Genomic DNA, 16,747 nt, shown 5'->3' on the forward strand with positions numbered 1-16,747 from the left:
TGCCCCGACAGAGGGACGGTTAGTGGTCCTGGGATGGTGAGTGGCCAGAGCGGCGGGAGGATCAGTGGTCGTGGCGGCGGGGGTCGGTGCCCAGGGAATGGTCGGTGGCCGTGAGGGGCGTAGTCAGTGGCCAGGGGCAGCGGGAGGGTCAATTACCCCGGAATGGTCAGGGGCCGTGTTAGGGGATGATCAGTGCCCGTGGAATGGTCAGGGGCCGTGCGAGGGGATGGTCAGTGTCCGGGGAATGGTCAGTGCCGTGCGAAGGGATGGTCAGTGCCCGGGGAATGGTCAGTGTCCGGGGAATGGTCAGTGCCGTGCGAGGGGATGGTCCGTGACTTCCCCAGGGCCGGGGGCTCCGCCGCCGCTCTGAGCGCCCCGGGGCCGCCGGGCCGGCCCGGGAAGGCCTCACCACCGCCGTGCCCTCGGGATGCTCCGGGCCCTGGGGTGTCGCGGTGGGGGCTGCAGGGGAAGGGGGTGCTGGAGAGGAGGGTGAGGGGTGCTGGTGCCACACTCCTCGTGTGTGGGCTCGCCGTCAGCCAGAACTGCCCGTCCAGCTGCTCTCTCCTTCACCAAACCTTCCTGGTAGAACTCCTGCAGGGCAAAACAGAACAAAACACATGTAGAGAAGGTGCTGAGGGAGCTGAGAGAAGGCTGGTGCTGTACTTCAGAGTGGTCACCGAGCTTTGCTGGGCAGGAAAGTGACAAACAAACCTATAGGGAAATAATGACGCTTGTAAGCTCGTAAGGAAGTGAGAGGTGGAGAGGGAGTAAGAAGTGAAAGTCATTCTGTTGTATTGTGTCAGGAAAGACAGGTTCCAGCAATCCAGGGACAGGGGTGCACACTCTACCAAGTTCAGGAAATTGTAGCAAAATTTCCTATTTTGTGAGTAAAAGGTTGATCTCTCCAGCAGATTGAGGAGAAAATGCCACTTTTTGTGGCTGTATTTCACCCACAGCTGTGCAGTTTGGCACTGTTGGTAGCTCTTCTGCCTCATTTGGATGTTTACCAAAATTTCTTAGTTTTTCCAATCCAATCTGGTTAGTAGGAAGGCTGCAGAAGAATCTAATTTTTGTGAAATAGGAAGTGTCGTTATGATCCTCTAACATCTGTGCATAACCCTGCAGAGAATCATCACTTGTTGACTGGTTGTATTGGCATATGCAATAGAAGTAAGGAAAATAATTATTAACTTAGAAGAAAACTTGGTTGTGTTATATTAGCTTTCTGGTTAAGTTGATTTTTTAATCAAAATTATTGTATCAGATAATGTTTAACTTGAAAGGAGCTTGTGTTAATTTTCACTTGGGGAATTTTTTTTTCTTTTTAATGTAAGATGAGGGTTTTGATACACTGTTGTCTTTGCATCTTTGAGGATCTTGTCTGATCTTTTGGGGAGCAGTCAGCTCTAAACTATTTCTTCTGAATTTACTCTCACGTTATGCAGGATGCCTCTAAAATCTGCTTGTCAGGAAAATAAATGTTTCTTTTCCTTGCAGGGAACCAGCTCTCTGACATTCCTCAGCTGATCACTTTTCTTACCTAAGGAAGGATTGGCTCTCACGTGACAAATGAGTAAAATTCTCCATTCTCAGCTGGGGGTCTGAAAAGATGAAGCGAAGGAGGAGTTCCAGGACCCCAAAAGAGCCTCTGCACAATCACCATAAAAGCCAAACTGATCTCTCTGCCTGGCGAAAAGGAGGGAGAATTGACTCTGAAAAAAGTTTGCAGAATAATCATTCTGCTAATGATCAGAAATATGATAGCCAGGAAGGGTCTCTAGAGCAAGCTTTGAGCTACTTTGAGAAAGGTGAGAGAATTTTTTGGGTGCCTATCTAGGATTGAGAAGATGATAAATTTTTAATTTAAAAAAATTATATCTGTTTTCTCTCTTTAGTGCCTGAGCTATATATTATTTCTTTAATGTCTTAGAAGTTTTGTGTTACTACTGTGTAAAAAAAAAGGAATAGCATAGAATGGTTTGGATTGGAAGGACCAAACCCCCCTGCCATGGGCAGGGACACCCTCCAGGAGATCAAGTTGCTCAGGGCCCCATCCAGCCTGGCCTTGAACACTTTCAGGGATGGGGCAGCCACAGCTTCTCTGGACAACCTAAGCCAGGGCCTCACCACCCTCACAATAAACAATTTTATCCCAATATCCCATCTAAACCTCCTTCAGTTTGAAGCCATTCTTTTTGTCCTGTCACTACGTGCTCTTGTAAGAAGTTTCTCTACGTATTTCTTATTATAATATTAATAATTTTAGAATAATTTCACTTCTCTTTTTCCTCTTTATCCCCTGAGCTATGTAATGTTTCTTTAATGTCTTAGAAGTTTTTCTTTTTACTTTGTTACTATGTCAAGAAAAAGGAGTATGTGCAGGGACAGTTCAGAGAAGCTTTAAGTTAATTTCTGTTCAGAAGTTGTTTCATCCTGTGCTTGTCCTGTTTGTTTTTCCTAGTTCAAGACTGTGTTGCACTGAAGAAGAAGAATGTTGTGCAGAAACACTTGGATGTTGTGGAAAGCACTGCCCTGAAACAAGGGCTGCCCCCTGAAGGGTTTGAGATACTGCTGAACGTGGTGCTCAGTGGCAGATTTGGTACAGCATTTCTATACTGCTGGTGTATCTTCTGTGAATGTGCCTTTCCCCTCTAATCAAACCTGCTGAGATAACGTGTTTATGGTACTGTAGCATGAAATTATTTTTTCTGGCGTGATTTGGTGTAGTTTCCATTTTCTTTTGTTAAGCTGAAATGAATTATTTGTCATCATTTTGAGGTATAGGTAAGTCCTTACTAAATTCGTATACACCATTACTTTGAGCAAGGAAGCTCTAAATAATTTTGTGCAGAGGGAATTTTGACTTAAGCTGCAAAAGAATAATGAAGAACCTGGTACATGAGCACCATCTTACTTGAAATTGTTTTTTTTTTTTCCAGCTGATACAGTGAATACTCGTTTATTGAAGAGCCTGATTCCTGCCTCAGTGGTACCAGAAAGTTCTGTGGTTACAGCTGTGTCTTGGCTCTGTGTCAGCAAATGCTCAGGCAGCACTCAGGTAACTTAATAAGTGTTCACAGTAGTTATTGCTTCTGCACAGGAACCATAAGAACAGGTTATTTTGAAGAATCAAAAATCCTGATGTTTTATTGTACAAGGTCTTACCCAAGATACTGTCATTTACCAAGACTGGCAGAGATGCCCATTGCTAGAATGGCAACGGGAACCAAGAAACACATTAAGTTTCTGTGGAGATTTGGTTCCTGCTTGTCTTGTATCTTTGAACTCCTCAGGAATGTTGTCTCCAACACTTCTGTGAAATACTTCTGCTCTGTGAGGCATCTTTTAGTTTCAGTGAGGTATCCCTTAGGTTATGTGCACCTTGGTTGTGGCAACATGACTTAACGTTAGGAAATAGTCTTTTTTATGTTTACATGGCCTGCTCAAAGGTTTATGTGGTAGAATCATTTAGATGGGCAAAGATGAAGACCACAGAACCCAACCATTAACCTTATGCTGCCAAGCCAACCTTGTCCCAAGAGCCACAGCTGCACATCTTTTAAATCCCTCCAGGGATGGTGATTCAACCACTTCCTCAGCAGTGTGTTCCAGTGTTTGACAACCCTTTTGTGATGAAATTTCCAATCTCAACCTCCTTTGCAGAACGGGTTGTTTGTTTCTTCTTGACCTACCACTTTTGTACTTGGGAAAAGAGCCAGCCCCTGCCTCACTTCAGCCTTCTTTCAGGGAGTTGTAAAGAGTGAGAAGGTCCCCCTCAAGCCTCCTTTTCTCCAGGCTGAGCCCACATGTGCCCTATTTATTGGATTCCCTCCCTCCCAATCACCACTGATACACAAAAAGGGTCCCACGGTTCTAGAAACCAAAACCCAGATTCCAACAGCAGTGATGGGGCCAGTTGTTTGCCTGGTGAATCCCTTGGCAGACTTTGTTCATCTGAATACCCCTGAACTGTTTGTCTGTAGCTCCCTGGTTATCCTTGAGAATGGTGTGTGTCCTTACTGATTGTGTCTCTGGGGCTGGCTCCTGATTCCCCTGCCTTGCTTTTGCCCATCACTTAATGTAATGTGGGTTTTTTTTCTGTCTGCAGCTGCTTTTTTTAAAGTGGCTGATCACAGTGTTTGACTTCATTGATCACAAGGAACAGATTCATGCCCTCTATGGTTTCTTCTTCTCCTTCCTGCAAGATGAGAATTTGGTAAGGAGAGCTGAAGAACATATGGAACTGATAAAATAAACCTAAATGTTCATTAGTAATATACATATTAATGCTAGAATTAGTCTGGAGTAGGTGTTGGTTAGAGACCATTTTCTGATGGCTGGGTTGCTTTATTTATTTTCTCTTTGCATTATAAGATTGCTGTGATCTGTCTGCTTAAACATGTTTCCAAGAACTGCTATGCTGTATCACAGAGAGTGTGACCATTTTTTCTGTCTAAATTCCCAAGAGTAACAGTGGTCTCTGGGAGTGTCAGACATCAGCAGGTAGTCTCCTGCTCTTGGGCAGAAACTGACTTGTATACCTTGGGCAAAAAGTAAAGAAAAGGAAAAAAATTAGCACAGTGTTTATTTAAGGTGAAAAACTAATTGCTGTTCTACTTAATTAATGTGAAATATAGCTTAAAACAGAACAAGCATTCAGGCAATTTCTGCCATATGGCAACTGTAAAATCCAGGAATTTTAAAGTGTTTGAATTCAGTGCATAAGATAATCTTGGCAGTCATGTTAGGGATGAAATTGTTAATATTCTTTCACTTTATGATATTTTATGGTTAAAACAAGTTCTCAAAATTCTGAGTTATACTTCTTGTAATGTTTTTAATGGTTTTAGGTTAACTTAATTTATAATCTTTCCATAAAACTGGATTTAAGTTCTTAATGTTTGAAATAGCTTTTTCAGACACGACGGGTCAGTTGGAAAGTGCATCAGAGTTGGTTTGAAACTAATTTAAGGCTCTTTAGAGCCTCAACTGAAGTTAAAAGCTCTAAAAAAGTATATTGGTTCAAAGGTGCCTTTCCTTTTGAAAATGCAATTGCGCTTTCACTGCTGACTCTTGTAATTTCTAGTCCATATTCCAAAAAAAAAAAAGAAAAAGTTAATTAAACAGCTTGGTTACTGTCAGGACTGCTCACAGTGCAGATGAAGTTCTAAATGGAGTTGCTGTGTGGGGCTCTCTTTGTGTGTCCTGGCTGTGTGTCTGCAGCAGCAGGAGAGCTCATGGCTGCCCTTGCTTTGCAGTGCCCCTACATCTGCCACCTGCTCTACCTGCTGACCAGGAAGGAAAATGGTGAGTCTCATCTGTGTGAGCTGAAATACCATTTTATTTCTGATTCTGTTTGCTGGTGCTGCCTGTTCTTCCAGTGCAGCTGATACAATGATTAGCCAATATTGTGCTTTTAATGCAAGGAAGAATGAGTGGTAGTTCAGGCAAAGCTTTGTGTAACACTTGCTGCATTGGAAACGTCTCTATTACCCTAGAAATAAGAATTATTGGTTCTGCTTGCTTTGTCATGATTTTATAATAAAAATGTTACTTATATAACTTTTGCTTAGATGTCTAATATGGTATTTTTAAAATCCTTTCTATTCCTAATTGTATTTCCAGTCAAGCCTTTTCGGATTAGGATACTGCTTGACCTCCAAGCAAAAATGGTGAGTTTATTTCAGATCTTGTAGAGTTTGAACTGTGGTTAATAATGTACTTTGTAAGACACAATGGAGAAACGTGGCTTGGACTTGGAATTGTAGGTTTTACTCTTTGTAGCATTAAAGTTTCTCTCTTGCACGTGCATTCCTAATTTTCATGTGTGTTTTGTGAGCACATGCAGTGATACATGCAAAGCTCAATGTTTTGTGACCAGGTTAGGTGAAATCTCTGAAGCAAGGGGCAGCTTCATTTATCTATTACAGTCTTTAATTTTCTATTCATCTTCCTTTTTCAAGTGGTACCAAAAATGACTGAAAAATGTGAGATTGTAGAGGACCTTGCTTTTTTTTTTTTTTCCCTAAGAAAAAATCATTGCTATAATAACATGTTTTTAGACAGCAGAAGACTATGTTGTATCACTTTGATTGTTAATTTCCTTTCTGTCAGTTATGACTACAGAAAGGTCTTCGGTCCTCTTGCTATTGTTATTTCATTGACCCAGTTTCAGTTGTTTATCTATGGTTACTTGATCGTGTGTAGCTCTAGGAATTTAGCTTTTACTAATCACTGAGCTTTTCTACTTCTAAAATACAGCATTCAGTTTCTATATTAAAAACATACCTCACATGTTTTCCCTCTTGTTCTGTTATTTTACAGGGAATGCAGTCTCATCTGCAAGCTCTGCTATCACTTTACAAACTTTTCTGCCCAGAACAGGTGACCATAACCCTTCCTGGGAAAATGAAGGTAAGGAATTAGATTTAGTCAGTTCAAAACCATGATTTACTACAGTATTTGTATGGAGCTTTCTATTCAAGCTATAGCAGATTTACTGGTGAAAATTAATTCTATTTCCTCTTTTCACTGAGTAAAATCAGGTTTAGATGAGGATTTTTTGCCTTGTGTTTTGTTTCCTCTCCAGCATAATGAGATGATTTGGTAAGGAATGACATCTACCTTTATTTTATGAGGATTACTTTAATCCTTCTTTTGGTGTTCCTGCTGGGTTTGACTTGTTTCACACAATATTAATTTCTGAAGGAAACAAACTGTCTAATTTGTCAAGGTATTGTTCTAATTGCTGTCATGCTCAAGTAAAAATGACGGTGGAAGTCAGTAAGTAGCTCTGCACTTGGAAAGTCTGTGTCATAGGAGAGAGAAAAAAGGAGGTAAAAATGTAGGAAACTGATTTGTCAGAGCTGCAAGAAACAGCAAAAAATTACTCCCCTTTTAGAGAGGCCTGTGTGCTCAGCCCTTTGACCAAGTAGAAACATGTAGCAGAACCAGATCTATAAGAGAAAACAGCAACTGGTAAGACCTAAATTGTGCAACAAAAATTTATTTCAGTGGGATAGACTTAAAATTTGAGATTTTTGTTGGTTTTTTAGAACAGACATTTAATTTATATGCAGGCAAGTTGATTTTCAATAAAATTTATTTCAGTCTGCTTGTGTATTTATATTGTTCTCTAAATTTTTACTTTGCATTGTGCTGCACAGTCATCTGTTGGAGAATTTACATTTTTTAGCACGCACATTTACATTTTTTAGAAGTGCAGTAAATTACTAGCAACTAGATCCCAAATATTTCAAGTATCTTTATGAACACACTGTATTGTGTGCTAAAAGCTTGATTAACTAGTCCAAGCCAATCTAAATACTTTTGTGATGGTTTGGCACTTGATTAGAATTTAAAGACTGATTGGCAATGAAATGTCAAAGAAAAATGCAGAAAAGTGTTAGCTTTTCCAATTTTCTGTAGTAATATCTACAATAACTTGAGTATTTAGTTACTCATGGCATTGTTCTGTTATGTAGGTGTCACTGATGCTGAATTCAGGAAATTTTTCTATTAACTGAGCATGTCATGTTTAATTTGAAGGTGTACTTGAGGGTTAATCTATGAGTTCATGATTGGTTTGAATTAAGATTATAAGATTGAAGTGTTGGAGATCCCTTCTGAAAAGGGGGATGTTGTTTCCAAAGGAAATAAAAGCTCAACTGTTGAATTGTAGACCAAAGGTGATGAAACTGAGGAATGATCAGAGTTCTGTGCTGTGAAAATCTGTCAAGTAGAGCTGAGTGTCTCTACATGACTGTGGTGGTGTTTATCAGAATAGAAAATGATCTTTTTGTTGCTTTGTCCCAGCTTGACTTCTTGCATGGATGTCTGATTTCTGTTTCCAGACTTACTTCAAGAACTCTGAAGGCCCATGGAAAGCAGCAATCACTGCAGTAAGGCAGAGAACCCAGGGAACCTCTCCCCTGTCCAAAGCAGTGTTTTTAGGCATATCTCAACCTCAGTCACGAAAAAGGGTATGTTAGGGGCCTGAGGCACATCCTAGAAGGTGCCAAGTAGTGGTTTTCATTAAGAATATTGGCAAATAATGGGAGTCTGGCTTTATTTGGCACTGGAGAGGGGGGAGTAACTATAGGGAAATGCAGCAATCAATTGTAATGAAAGCTTGGATACCTTTTTTATAAAACTGGGTCTTTCTGGGAGCACTGTTCATGAGTGCAACCAATTGCATTGGAAGCTGAGTCATTTGTGTTTCCTTTCTACAGAAATGGAATGCCCAGTTGGTTATACCTGCAAGCAGTGCAAACATAAATAATTTAGAAGAGGACAGAGAAAATAACTGGTTTTATTTGTACAGTACAAATGAGTCTTTTCCAGTGGAGCAGCTGCAGACCTTCCCTCAGCTCCTACAGAATATTCATCGTCTAGAGGTGAGTTTCAGGAAGGTCTTGGTGAATGTTTTGGGAGATCAAAGGGTGTTTCTCTATGCCCTATTTATATGTGACTAGTGTGTGGGCTACCTAATTCTAACAGCATCTAGTCCTAACTGAGGATGGTGAATAAGTCCTGAGAATGGTCTTGTTGCTGGTAAAAAGATTGGACATGAGGTTCTCTGGCAGTTTATTGATGTAAATACTGAATAATTCTTTATTTTCTTTTTTTCCTTGCAGTTTCCTTCCCAGATGGGTTCAGTGCTAACAAACCCCTTATTGCTTCACTACATGAATTGTGTGAAAGATGAATCTATTTACCTGAGGCTTTACTATTGGATGGGCCAGATGCTCCAGGAAGGTAAAAACTTCAGTATTATCTTGTGAGGTAGGGAGCTAAAGGATGTCTGAGGCTTTTCACTTTTCAGTAATGGTCCTTTGCTATTCAGATTTACAGTGATAACCATAGTGGTAAAACAGCTACTGGAGGAGAGCTGAATTTGGTTTCTCGTTGTGCTTGTTCTTGCTGTGCTCATATTCAAGTACAGTATTCTCTCCTGTTCAGAATGCACCTGGTGTGTGGTTGATAACCCATATGAAGAAGAATTCAAGAGCTTCCTGGAAACAATCTACAAGGCAGAATGTTTCTTGCAGGTAAGTGCATGTTTTGTGGAAGCCAAGGTTTTTACAAAGTCTTCCCTTAAAGAGCTTCTGGCACTTACCTGTTTCCTGTAGTATTTCTGAGACAATGACTCCAGTAATAAAAATACCTTTACCTATAGCAAGTCAATATTCTGGAGATGGCCTTGGTTTCTGCAGGAAAAATAATCTAAGAATGATAATTTGAATGTCCTGGCAAGTATGGCAGGAAGGAGCTGTGAGCCTCTTGCTTTCTGTAGAGTGATGTGAGTGTGGCAAACTGCAGTCAGATGGCTTTTTGAATGTTTTTCTTCTGCTTTTCAGGATGGATTTTCTGCCTGTGAAGAGTTCCTGTATAAGACCCTTCCTCTCTGGGATGGCTTCTGCTGCCGCTCAGAAATCCTCAGGCTTGTGACTTGGATCCCCCTCAGCAGTTTCTCTGGTACGTGCCTCAGATCCTTTGGGTGAGCTTGCACAGTGGGATATCTCAGGTCATGGAATTTGTGCACTGATATCATACTGCTTTCTCATTTTTTTCAGACATTAAGTCATATCTCTATGATCCCCTGGCACAGCTCTTTTTCACATCATCTATTTACTTTAAGGTAATTTTATCAATTACATCGAATCCAATGACTGTATTCACTAAACATCTAGGTGATACTGCTATCTGTACTTGTGTTAGGTGTAGCAGGCTGAGGGATTCTATAAGAAATATTTTTGAGAAGTCTGTGCCCAAACAGAATAAAATATATACTTACAGTTTAACTTCCTTAGGAAATAGGTGCTTTAAGATATCTTCCTTTTTTGAGTGGAATTAAGCTGGGGCACTGGAGATAAAAAGAACTGATAGCGCACAACGCAATAGTTCATTTGTTTTATTGCAGTTTTAACTATTTGTTTAAACTGTTTTATTGCAGTTTTTTCAGAACTTGAAGTTCACATTTTCCAGGAAAGGCTATATACAACACATACATTCAGTTCTAGGGGCCATGCAGCTATGTCACTGCTCCTGAGAAACTCCTGGTACCTTTCCTTGGATATGCCATTTCTCAAAGCATTCTTTGTTTGAAATTATTCTCTTGCATAAATTGTCATCAACTTGATTTCTTTTTGCCTATTGCAGTGCAGTGTTCTTGAGAGCCTGAAGGAGCTGTTGCAGAACTGGTTAAATTGCAATGTGATTCAAACGGATTTGGAGTTTTCTTCTGTGTAAGTTTGTCTTTAAAGAATGCAAGCCATGTTCTCAGCATTGCTCACTGGTGTATTTAGATCTATACTCTAGTCCTAACACCCAGCTTAAAGACCAACCAGAAGGTTAATAATGCAGTTATGATTCTGCTATATTGTAAGCTACCTTGTCAGGCCTGTTCTTTTTCTTTAGAAGTATTTCTGCTGACACTGGAAATTGAGGTGTCCAGAATTCAAAATCCTCATAACACTGACAGCCGGGTGTTCATAATGGTGCTGATAACAATGTGTTACTGCCTGTATTGAAGAACAAGTGTCTGTTATTGAGTATTTGATGGGGCAAAAGCAGAAATTTCAGTTTTGTTTTCCCATTTTCCATGTTGCTGTTTGCAAAGAGGTTGCTGTAATGCTGTGCCATGTCTTTGCTGCAGGAACACCACCCTCTCTGGACTAGTGAACGTGGTGGCTGAACTGGTTCACTTTGTGGGACGGATCTCTACTGTTGCACTGCGTTTGGAAAACAATTCCACACTCTTGCTCTACTTCATTCTGGATTTCTATGGGACTGTGTGTATCCCAGTGATTTTGTCTTTCTTTTCAAGTACTCCTAAGGCTGTTTGCATTTTTTAAGCTAAAGCATAAAAGCTTCTTCCTCATTCTAGTTTACAGAACTTTGTGATTAAATGCCAGAATATTCCACATACTTGGTAGATCTGCAGGTGAAAGCTGCTGTTGTTGCATCCACAGGCAGAAGTAATTGTGCCTCTAGAAAGCAGTTGCTCTGAATTCAGAGGTGAACTGAGGAAGGAGAAGTAACAGTAGGCCATAACCTGCTTTTTTTTAGTGCTGACTTAAAGAAAAGAGCAGTGATCAGTTCAATTTCAAATAACATATCTTGGGTTTTTTCTTTAAATGTTTCCTTAAAAATGTGGGTGTTTTTTTTCTAGTTTGTGCTGTAGGCAAACTGAACAGCATCAAATAGCCTTAAGTATTCTCCAGTTTCCTCATGTCCTTTCTGTAGTTGTGCTTATTGTGAACTCCAGCATGCTGTAATAACAGCAATGGCTCCTACAATTCAGGTTGGGAATAGCTGAAAAAACAATGACAGTTCTGGGATCTATTTGTAACTGAATTTGTCCAGTAAAAATGCACAAAAGTGATGGGCAACAACACTTGTGTAAGACACCCTGGCCTTCCCTTCTGGATGGATCTGGCTGGAATTCAGTGTTGTGCTCTCTGTTGCTCTTACCCCCTTGGCAGTTTGTAATAATCATTACTTTGGCAATAATAATCAGCCTGGATGTGTTTCATTTCTGCAGGTGTGTGACATATACCTGAAGTACAAGCTGCCTTTGCTGATAATGCCTCCTGCTGGGGTTTTCTACCCAGCACTGCTCAGCATGGATTCTGTCAACTTGAATCAGCTCTGCTACATTATGTACAGGTACTACAACAGGTGTAGGCTGCAGGGACTCCTTGTCTTCTCTTTCAGTCTTTTGGAAATGAAATGACTGTTGTAAAAACCTGGAATCTTCTTGCTGTGCAAGGTAAAGGTAAAAATTCCACTTGTGTCCAGCTTTCATGATGAAGGATTTTATAGCTGTAGTTCCTACTCTTTTTTTTCAGTCTGTTATCCAAGATAGCAGGATTCTGACCTTTTCGTGGTATTATTTCCATATCTTTGATGTATGAAAGAAGTTGTTCCCCTATTGTTTTGAGGGAGCTAAAGTCAGCCAGCCGGGATTAATGGTAGTAACTACACAACTTCTCACTCCTGTTCTTTGGCTACTACACTTGAGCTTTTCCTTACAAATTCTGCCATGTGCTGAGTAGGAAGCACTTCTTCCACCTCCAGACTCCAGGAATTTGGGACGGTCTCATGCAAGGCCAGAGACAGCACTGTTTGTTGCTCTGCAGGATCCACCACCAAGGCTGCACTTCTTGGCCTTGTTAGTTCCAGTGGCTGCATCTGAGGAGAAGAGTGGCCAATAGCTGACAGCTGGTGCAGGGCCCTCCATGTGGCTTTTTCTCTAAGGAATCTGCAGGGTAATTAACATGACAGGAAGGTCTCTAGGAAATAAGACGAGCTAGTGCTTATTATATAGAGCAACTGTCAAGTTGCATTACTTCCAGTGGCTTCTGTTTCTTTGCTTAGTGAATGAAAGTCTCCCTTCTTAAAAACACACTGCATTTCTCTGCTGATTTAAAGGCTGGATGTCCATTCTTGTGTGTTGCATTTATGAAGGTGACTGTCCCAGGCAAACTGGTTGTGTGTGAATAAGAGACTAATATTATTAGGTATGTCCCTACTCTGCCAAGTGATAGTCCCTTTGAATTCTTTTTCATGTCTCTTTCACCAATAAAGTTTGATGATCTTTCTCATGGTGGATATAAGTTTTCTTGATACATTCCTCCAGCTTTTTTCAACAAAGGCATGTAGTAAAAATTTATAGGCCCCTAACTTTCTCTATTTTGTTGGGTTTTTTTTCAGGTATCGAACCAACTTGGTGGCTGCAAAACAAAATGAGCTGAGTAAAAAGGTACTGTGGACACATCTGTTATGTGCTAGAACAGACTGTAGCAAGGAATTGGGTTGAGTGGAGGGGAGGTGTACTAATCTTTTAAGGACTGGAGGGAGCACACAGCTGCTTTGAGGATGTTATTTATTAATTTTTTCTTTTTCCCCCTCAGAAAATACTGCAGTTCAAGTTCAGTAACCAGACGTATCAAGAGTACAACCAGTACATAGTAGCTATGGTGGGCTGTCTGTGGACATCCAGTGCATTCCAGAAGGATATTCATCCTCAAGGTCTTTGTATGGATGATAAACTGCTGAGTAAAACTGCAGTGAAGGAATTAAAAACCAGCTTTAACATTGTTTATCATCCAGCCATGATGGGCTACTCTGTTCAATTCCTGCAGCAGGTAATGGTGTAGGCCAAGATTTGGCTCCTTCATGGCACTAGATGTTCTGTCTTGACTGTTTCTGTGGAGAAGGGTCTCTGTGTCCTGGCTGACTGGTAGAGGCAACTGAGCTTTCAAAAGCTGCTGTGGCATTCTGTGTTTGTTAGATTATTGGCACAATTTGAAGAGTCTTTCTTTGTGTGGTATGAGAGCAGTTGTATGTATGAATGTAGCAGTTTTGGATGTGAATTTGTACTCATGATAGTTTTAAGATAGAACTAAAATAGCAAATTAGAGAAATAAATGACACTTCAGTAAAAGCTTACCAAAGGTGCATTCTGCCCCACAAAATAGGCAGTGTGATCTAAATATTTAAACTCTAGAAAGTCAAGAAATGCATGGTTAAATTATATACAGCTGTTTGTGCTAGAATTTGTTAGCAGTGCTTTTTGGCTCTTGGGGTAGCTTTTTTGGCTTACTAAAATAGAAATGCAAGTAGCTGCTTCAGGTACAGAGGTAACATAACACAGAGCTGTCTTGCATTGTCTGGTGTGAGTTCTGCCAGGAGTTCCCTTGAACTCTGGGTGCCCTCATGTGCTCAGTGCAGCTCCTGAAGAGTGGAGAGAGCAGTTTGCCAGAGCTGTTATTGTCCCAAGGTGTGTGTGCTGCTCCAAGAAACTAGGTTTTGTAGGCTGTCCAAGGGCTGCACAGAGATGCCAGTTGGTTGTGAGAAACTCTGGCAGGCTCAAGGCAAGTGTAGGTGTGCAGCAAGGGGCACCTGAGAAGTTGAAGCAAAGAATTCTGGTTAGGAACACTTGACAAATTAGCCTTTGTTATGTGCTCAGTGTCCTGAATCAAGCTAATTTATGTCTTACTGCTGATTAAACTCAGATTTTGTCTTTGCTTAAGGAAGCTATTTTGGTTTTGTTAGACCAAGGAAAGAAGTTGTATACATCTCATATCTTTTGTCCACATATTTTTTGTTCTGAGGCTTCCTAGAATCATGGAATATCCTGCAGTGGAAGGGACCCACAAAAATCAAAAAGTCCAACTCCTGCCTCTGTAAAGGACAGCCCAAGAATCCCACCATGTGCCTGGGAGTGTTTTCCAGACACTTCTTGCATTCTTTCTGACTTGGTGCTGTCACCACTTTCCTGGGGAGCCTGTTCCAGTGCCCAGTGACCCTTGGTGGGAAGAACCTTTTCCTGATATCCAAACTAAACTTTCCCTGACACAGGTTCCTAATTCTTTATAAGTTTTGCACATATAAAAAAACCCCAAATTACAAACGAACAACCATAACACAAAACCAAAAAACACCCAACCTCAAAATACCTTAAAAAAACCCCCAAACGTTCTGGTGGGAAATTCTTGCATTCTCTTTCTGCTGTAGAACCAGGAGAAATTTTGCTTAGCAGCTATGACAGATGTGTTTTAAGGCAGGAGGAAATAATGTTGAGCTGCAGGGACACGTTTTCCTCAGCAGTGCTGAGCACCAGAGGGCAGTGCTCTGCAGCACTGGGGAAACAAGCACTGATCTCAGTGCCACTTCTCTCCTCTTGCTCTTATTGTGAATTTCTGATGTTTAGAAAGGGAGACTTTTAGACTGCAGAGAGAGTAGTAAAGGTACCTGTGAATATTCCCTGTTGCTGTCCTGTAATGCTGCAGCACAGGACAAGAGGGTCCAGATGTTACCTTGCCACTTACGCACAGGGTATGATGCTGGAAGCCCCCTCTGAAGCAGGATTAAAAATCTCTGAATTTCTTTGCATGCTTGCACCTCCTGATTTAGGAGAGGACTTAGCAGAGACCCAGCAACCCTGGACATACTTTTTATCTGACTTGATATTGTTTTATTCCCTTTCCTTAAGATTTGTCCTGATGATACCACCTTCAACTTCAAATTCATTAAGGTAAGATTTCTTGTTTTAGTAAATAAAGCAGGCAATTTTCAACAGCTGTGTTGAAGAGGATGAGGTTATAATATTCACCAAAATCACAAATGCTCTAGAAAAGTTTTGGAAGGGGAAAAATTACAGCTGTAGTCTTTGGTTCAGTCTCTTAACAGGGCCAAACAAGAGAGCATCAACACCTGAGAAGTTAAGTATCTGTGGCTAGTGATTTGAGGTTTTATGTATTTCCTTCATGAGTCAGTGCAGTGTCAGGACAGGGCTGTTTATTGCTCTCTGCAGGCTCCAGGAAAAGTTACATTCTTGATGCACTTAAAGTTCATTGGTAATACAAATTCTGCTTCATATTATATTTCTGAGGCAGATGTGTAGCTTTGTTACAGCTTTGAACAGGAATCCTCCACTGAGCAAATACAGTGGCAGTTGGTTTCCTTTCCTATGCCACAGTGTACTTCAAACCTGGTCTGGAGGAATCACCACTAGTGATGGAAGGAAGGCTTTAATAGCCATGTTCTTTTATTCCTGACATATTCCCTGTTGATCCAATAGACATTTCTTTTTTCTGGAAGTGGGGTTTATAAAAACTTTCAGTATTAAAGAAAGATGATGATTCAGTCTAAGAATGTGTACTGTGTAATTGTGGGCATTTAGGAACAGCAGGTGACTCCGTACCTGTGGGTATTTACAGATGTCACCCAACATGTGGATGTTGTCCCACAGGAAGGCAGAGCTTGCAGACCTTTCCAAATTAGCTTAAGCAAGGTAAAGCTTTATTCTGCACATCTGACTCTTCTTTCTGGTTTACAGGGGAAAAAGTGGGACTGGTATCTAGAATATCTCTACACCCAAGGCTTGAAGGGGCTGAAGGTCTTTATTGAGAGCAGCATCAGTCGGGTTTCCCAGGCCTCTCACAGCAAAGCTGGGAATGTGGAATTGTGACCTGGGGCTCACTGGAGTTCTTCTGTCATCTGGAGCAGATTTGCAGACTCTAAAGGACTGTGTCACTAATTCTTCCCTTCTCAGAGGAGAGAAACAGAGCATTGACTCTTACCTGCACTTTTTACTGACATCTCTCTAATGAAAGTGAAGATACAGATGTTGAGCTGCTTGGTTCACTAACACTGAGCCCCCTCTTATCCCTGCTAAACTTCTCTGGTCTGAAGCTGGTGAGCTCTGTGTGATGTGACATCCACCTTTTTCATCCTGGTGTGTCTCTGTTGGAGTATCTGTTCTAATTGAGAAGCAAACATTTTCCATCTCAAAACTGCAGTGAACAGTGGTGCTTCATTTATAAGTAATGTTGACCCCTGCCCTGATTTGCCTTCCTCAGCAGCAGGTAATGAGAAACAACTTAATCAGCCTTTCAGGGGTGCTGTGTCTGTCTTGGATTGGAGCAATGTGAGTTTCCCAATTCCCTGTTGTACTCTGTATGACTTTTAACAGGCTGACCAAACTGATCTTCCTGAAGATGAATTAATTAATTTAATTAATTTTCATTTTGAGGCTTACGGAACAGTTTTTGTGCGAACTTTGATTATAATGATCTAGTACAGCTGGAAAGTTTGGTGTTCAGTTGATGATTTATTGGTGTGAGCACCTACAGTGTTGCCACCAGCTCACCACTTTCTATATTGATAAGTGCAAATGTAACTTTCCTTTTTGTGTTGTGGGAGGTGTTGTATATTGAGTACATATGTATAATATATG

The 16,747-nt window shown here is 40.9% G+C and overlaps 1 protein-coding gene across 1 annotated transcript; it reads left to right on the forward strand.

Moving 5' to 3' along the window:
• Positions 1-1,599: 1,599 nt before the first annotated feature.
• CENPI (centromere protein I) lies at positions 1,600-15,979 on the forward strand. The gene is made up of 20 exons (XM_041485338.1): positions 1,600-1,808; positions 2,462-2,599; positions 2,940-3,058; positions 4,109-4,216; positions 5,259-5,307; positions 5,626-5,672; positions 6,325-6,414; positions 7,854-7,982; positions 8,232-8,396; positions 8,637-8,757; positions 8,962-9,050; positions 9,360-9,477; positions 9,576-9,640; positions 10,162-10,247; positions 10,658-10,793; positions 11,546-11,670; positions 12,718-12,766; positions 12,918-13,151; positions 15,002-15,043; positions 15,848-15,979. The coding sequence occupies exons 1-20, from the start codon at positions 1,610-1,612 to the stop codon at positions 15,977-15,979; spliced, it is 2,241 nt and encodes a 746-aa protein (XP_041341272.1). The 5' UTR covers positions 1,600-1,609.
• Positions 15,980-16,747: the final 768 nt, after the last annotated feature.

This window comes from Pyrgilauda ruficollis, unplaced genomic scaffold (genome assembly GCF_017590135.1).
Source record: "Pyrgilauda ruficollis isolate IOZ18807 unplaced genomic scaffold, ASM1759013v1 scaffold7, whole genome shotgun sequence".
In the NCBI taxonomy this organism is placed as follows: domain Eukaryota; kingdom Metazoa; phylum Chordata; class Aves; order Passeriformes; family Passeridae; genus Pyrgilauda; species Pyrgilauda ruficollis.

Excerpts from the sequence above, each read along its gene's own strand:
- CENPI (XM_041485338.1), top strand. The coding sequence starts at position 1,610 with ATGAAGCGAAGGAGGAGTTCCAGGACCCCAAAAGAGCCTCTGCACAAT. Across the intron at positions 5,308-5,625 it reads GCTGACCAGGAAGGAAAATG|TCAAGCCTTTTCGGATTAGG; the intron begins GTGAGTCTCATC and ends TTGTATTTCCAG. Across the intron at positions 13,152-15,001 it reads CTGTTCAATTCCTGCAGCAG|ATTTGTCCTGATGATACCAC; the intron begins GTAATGGTGTAG and ends CCTTTCCTTAAG.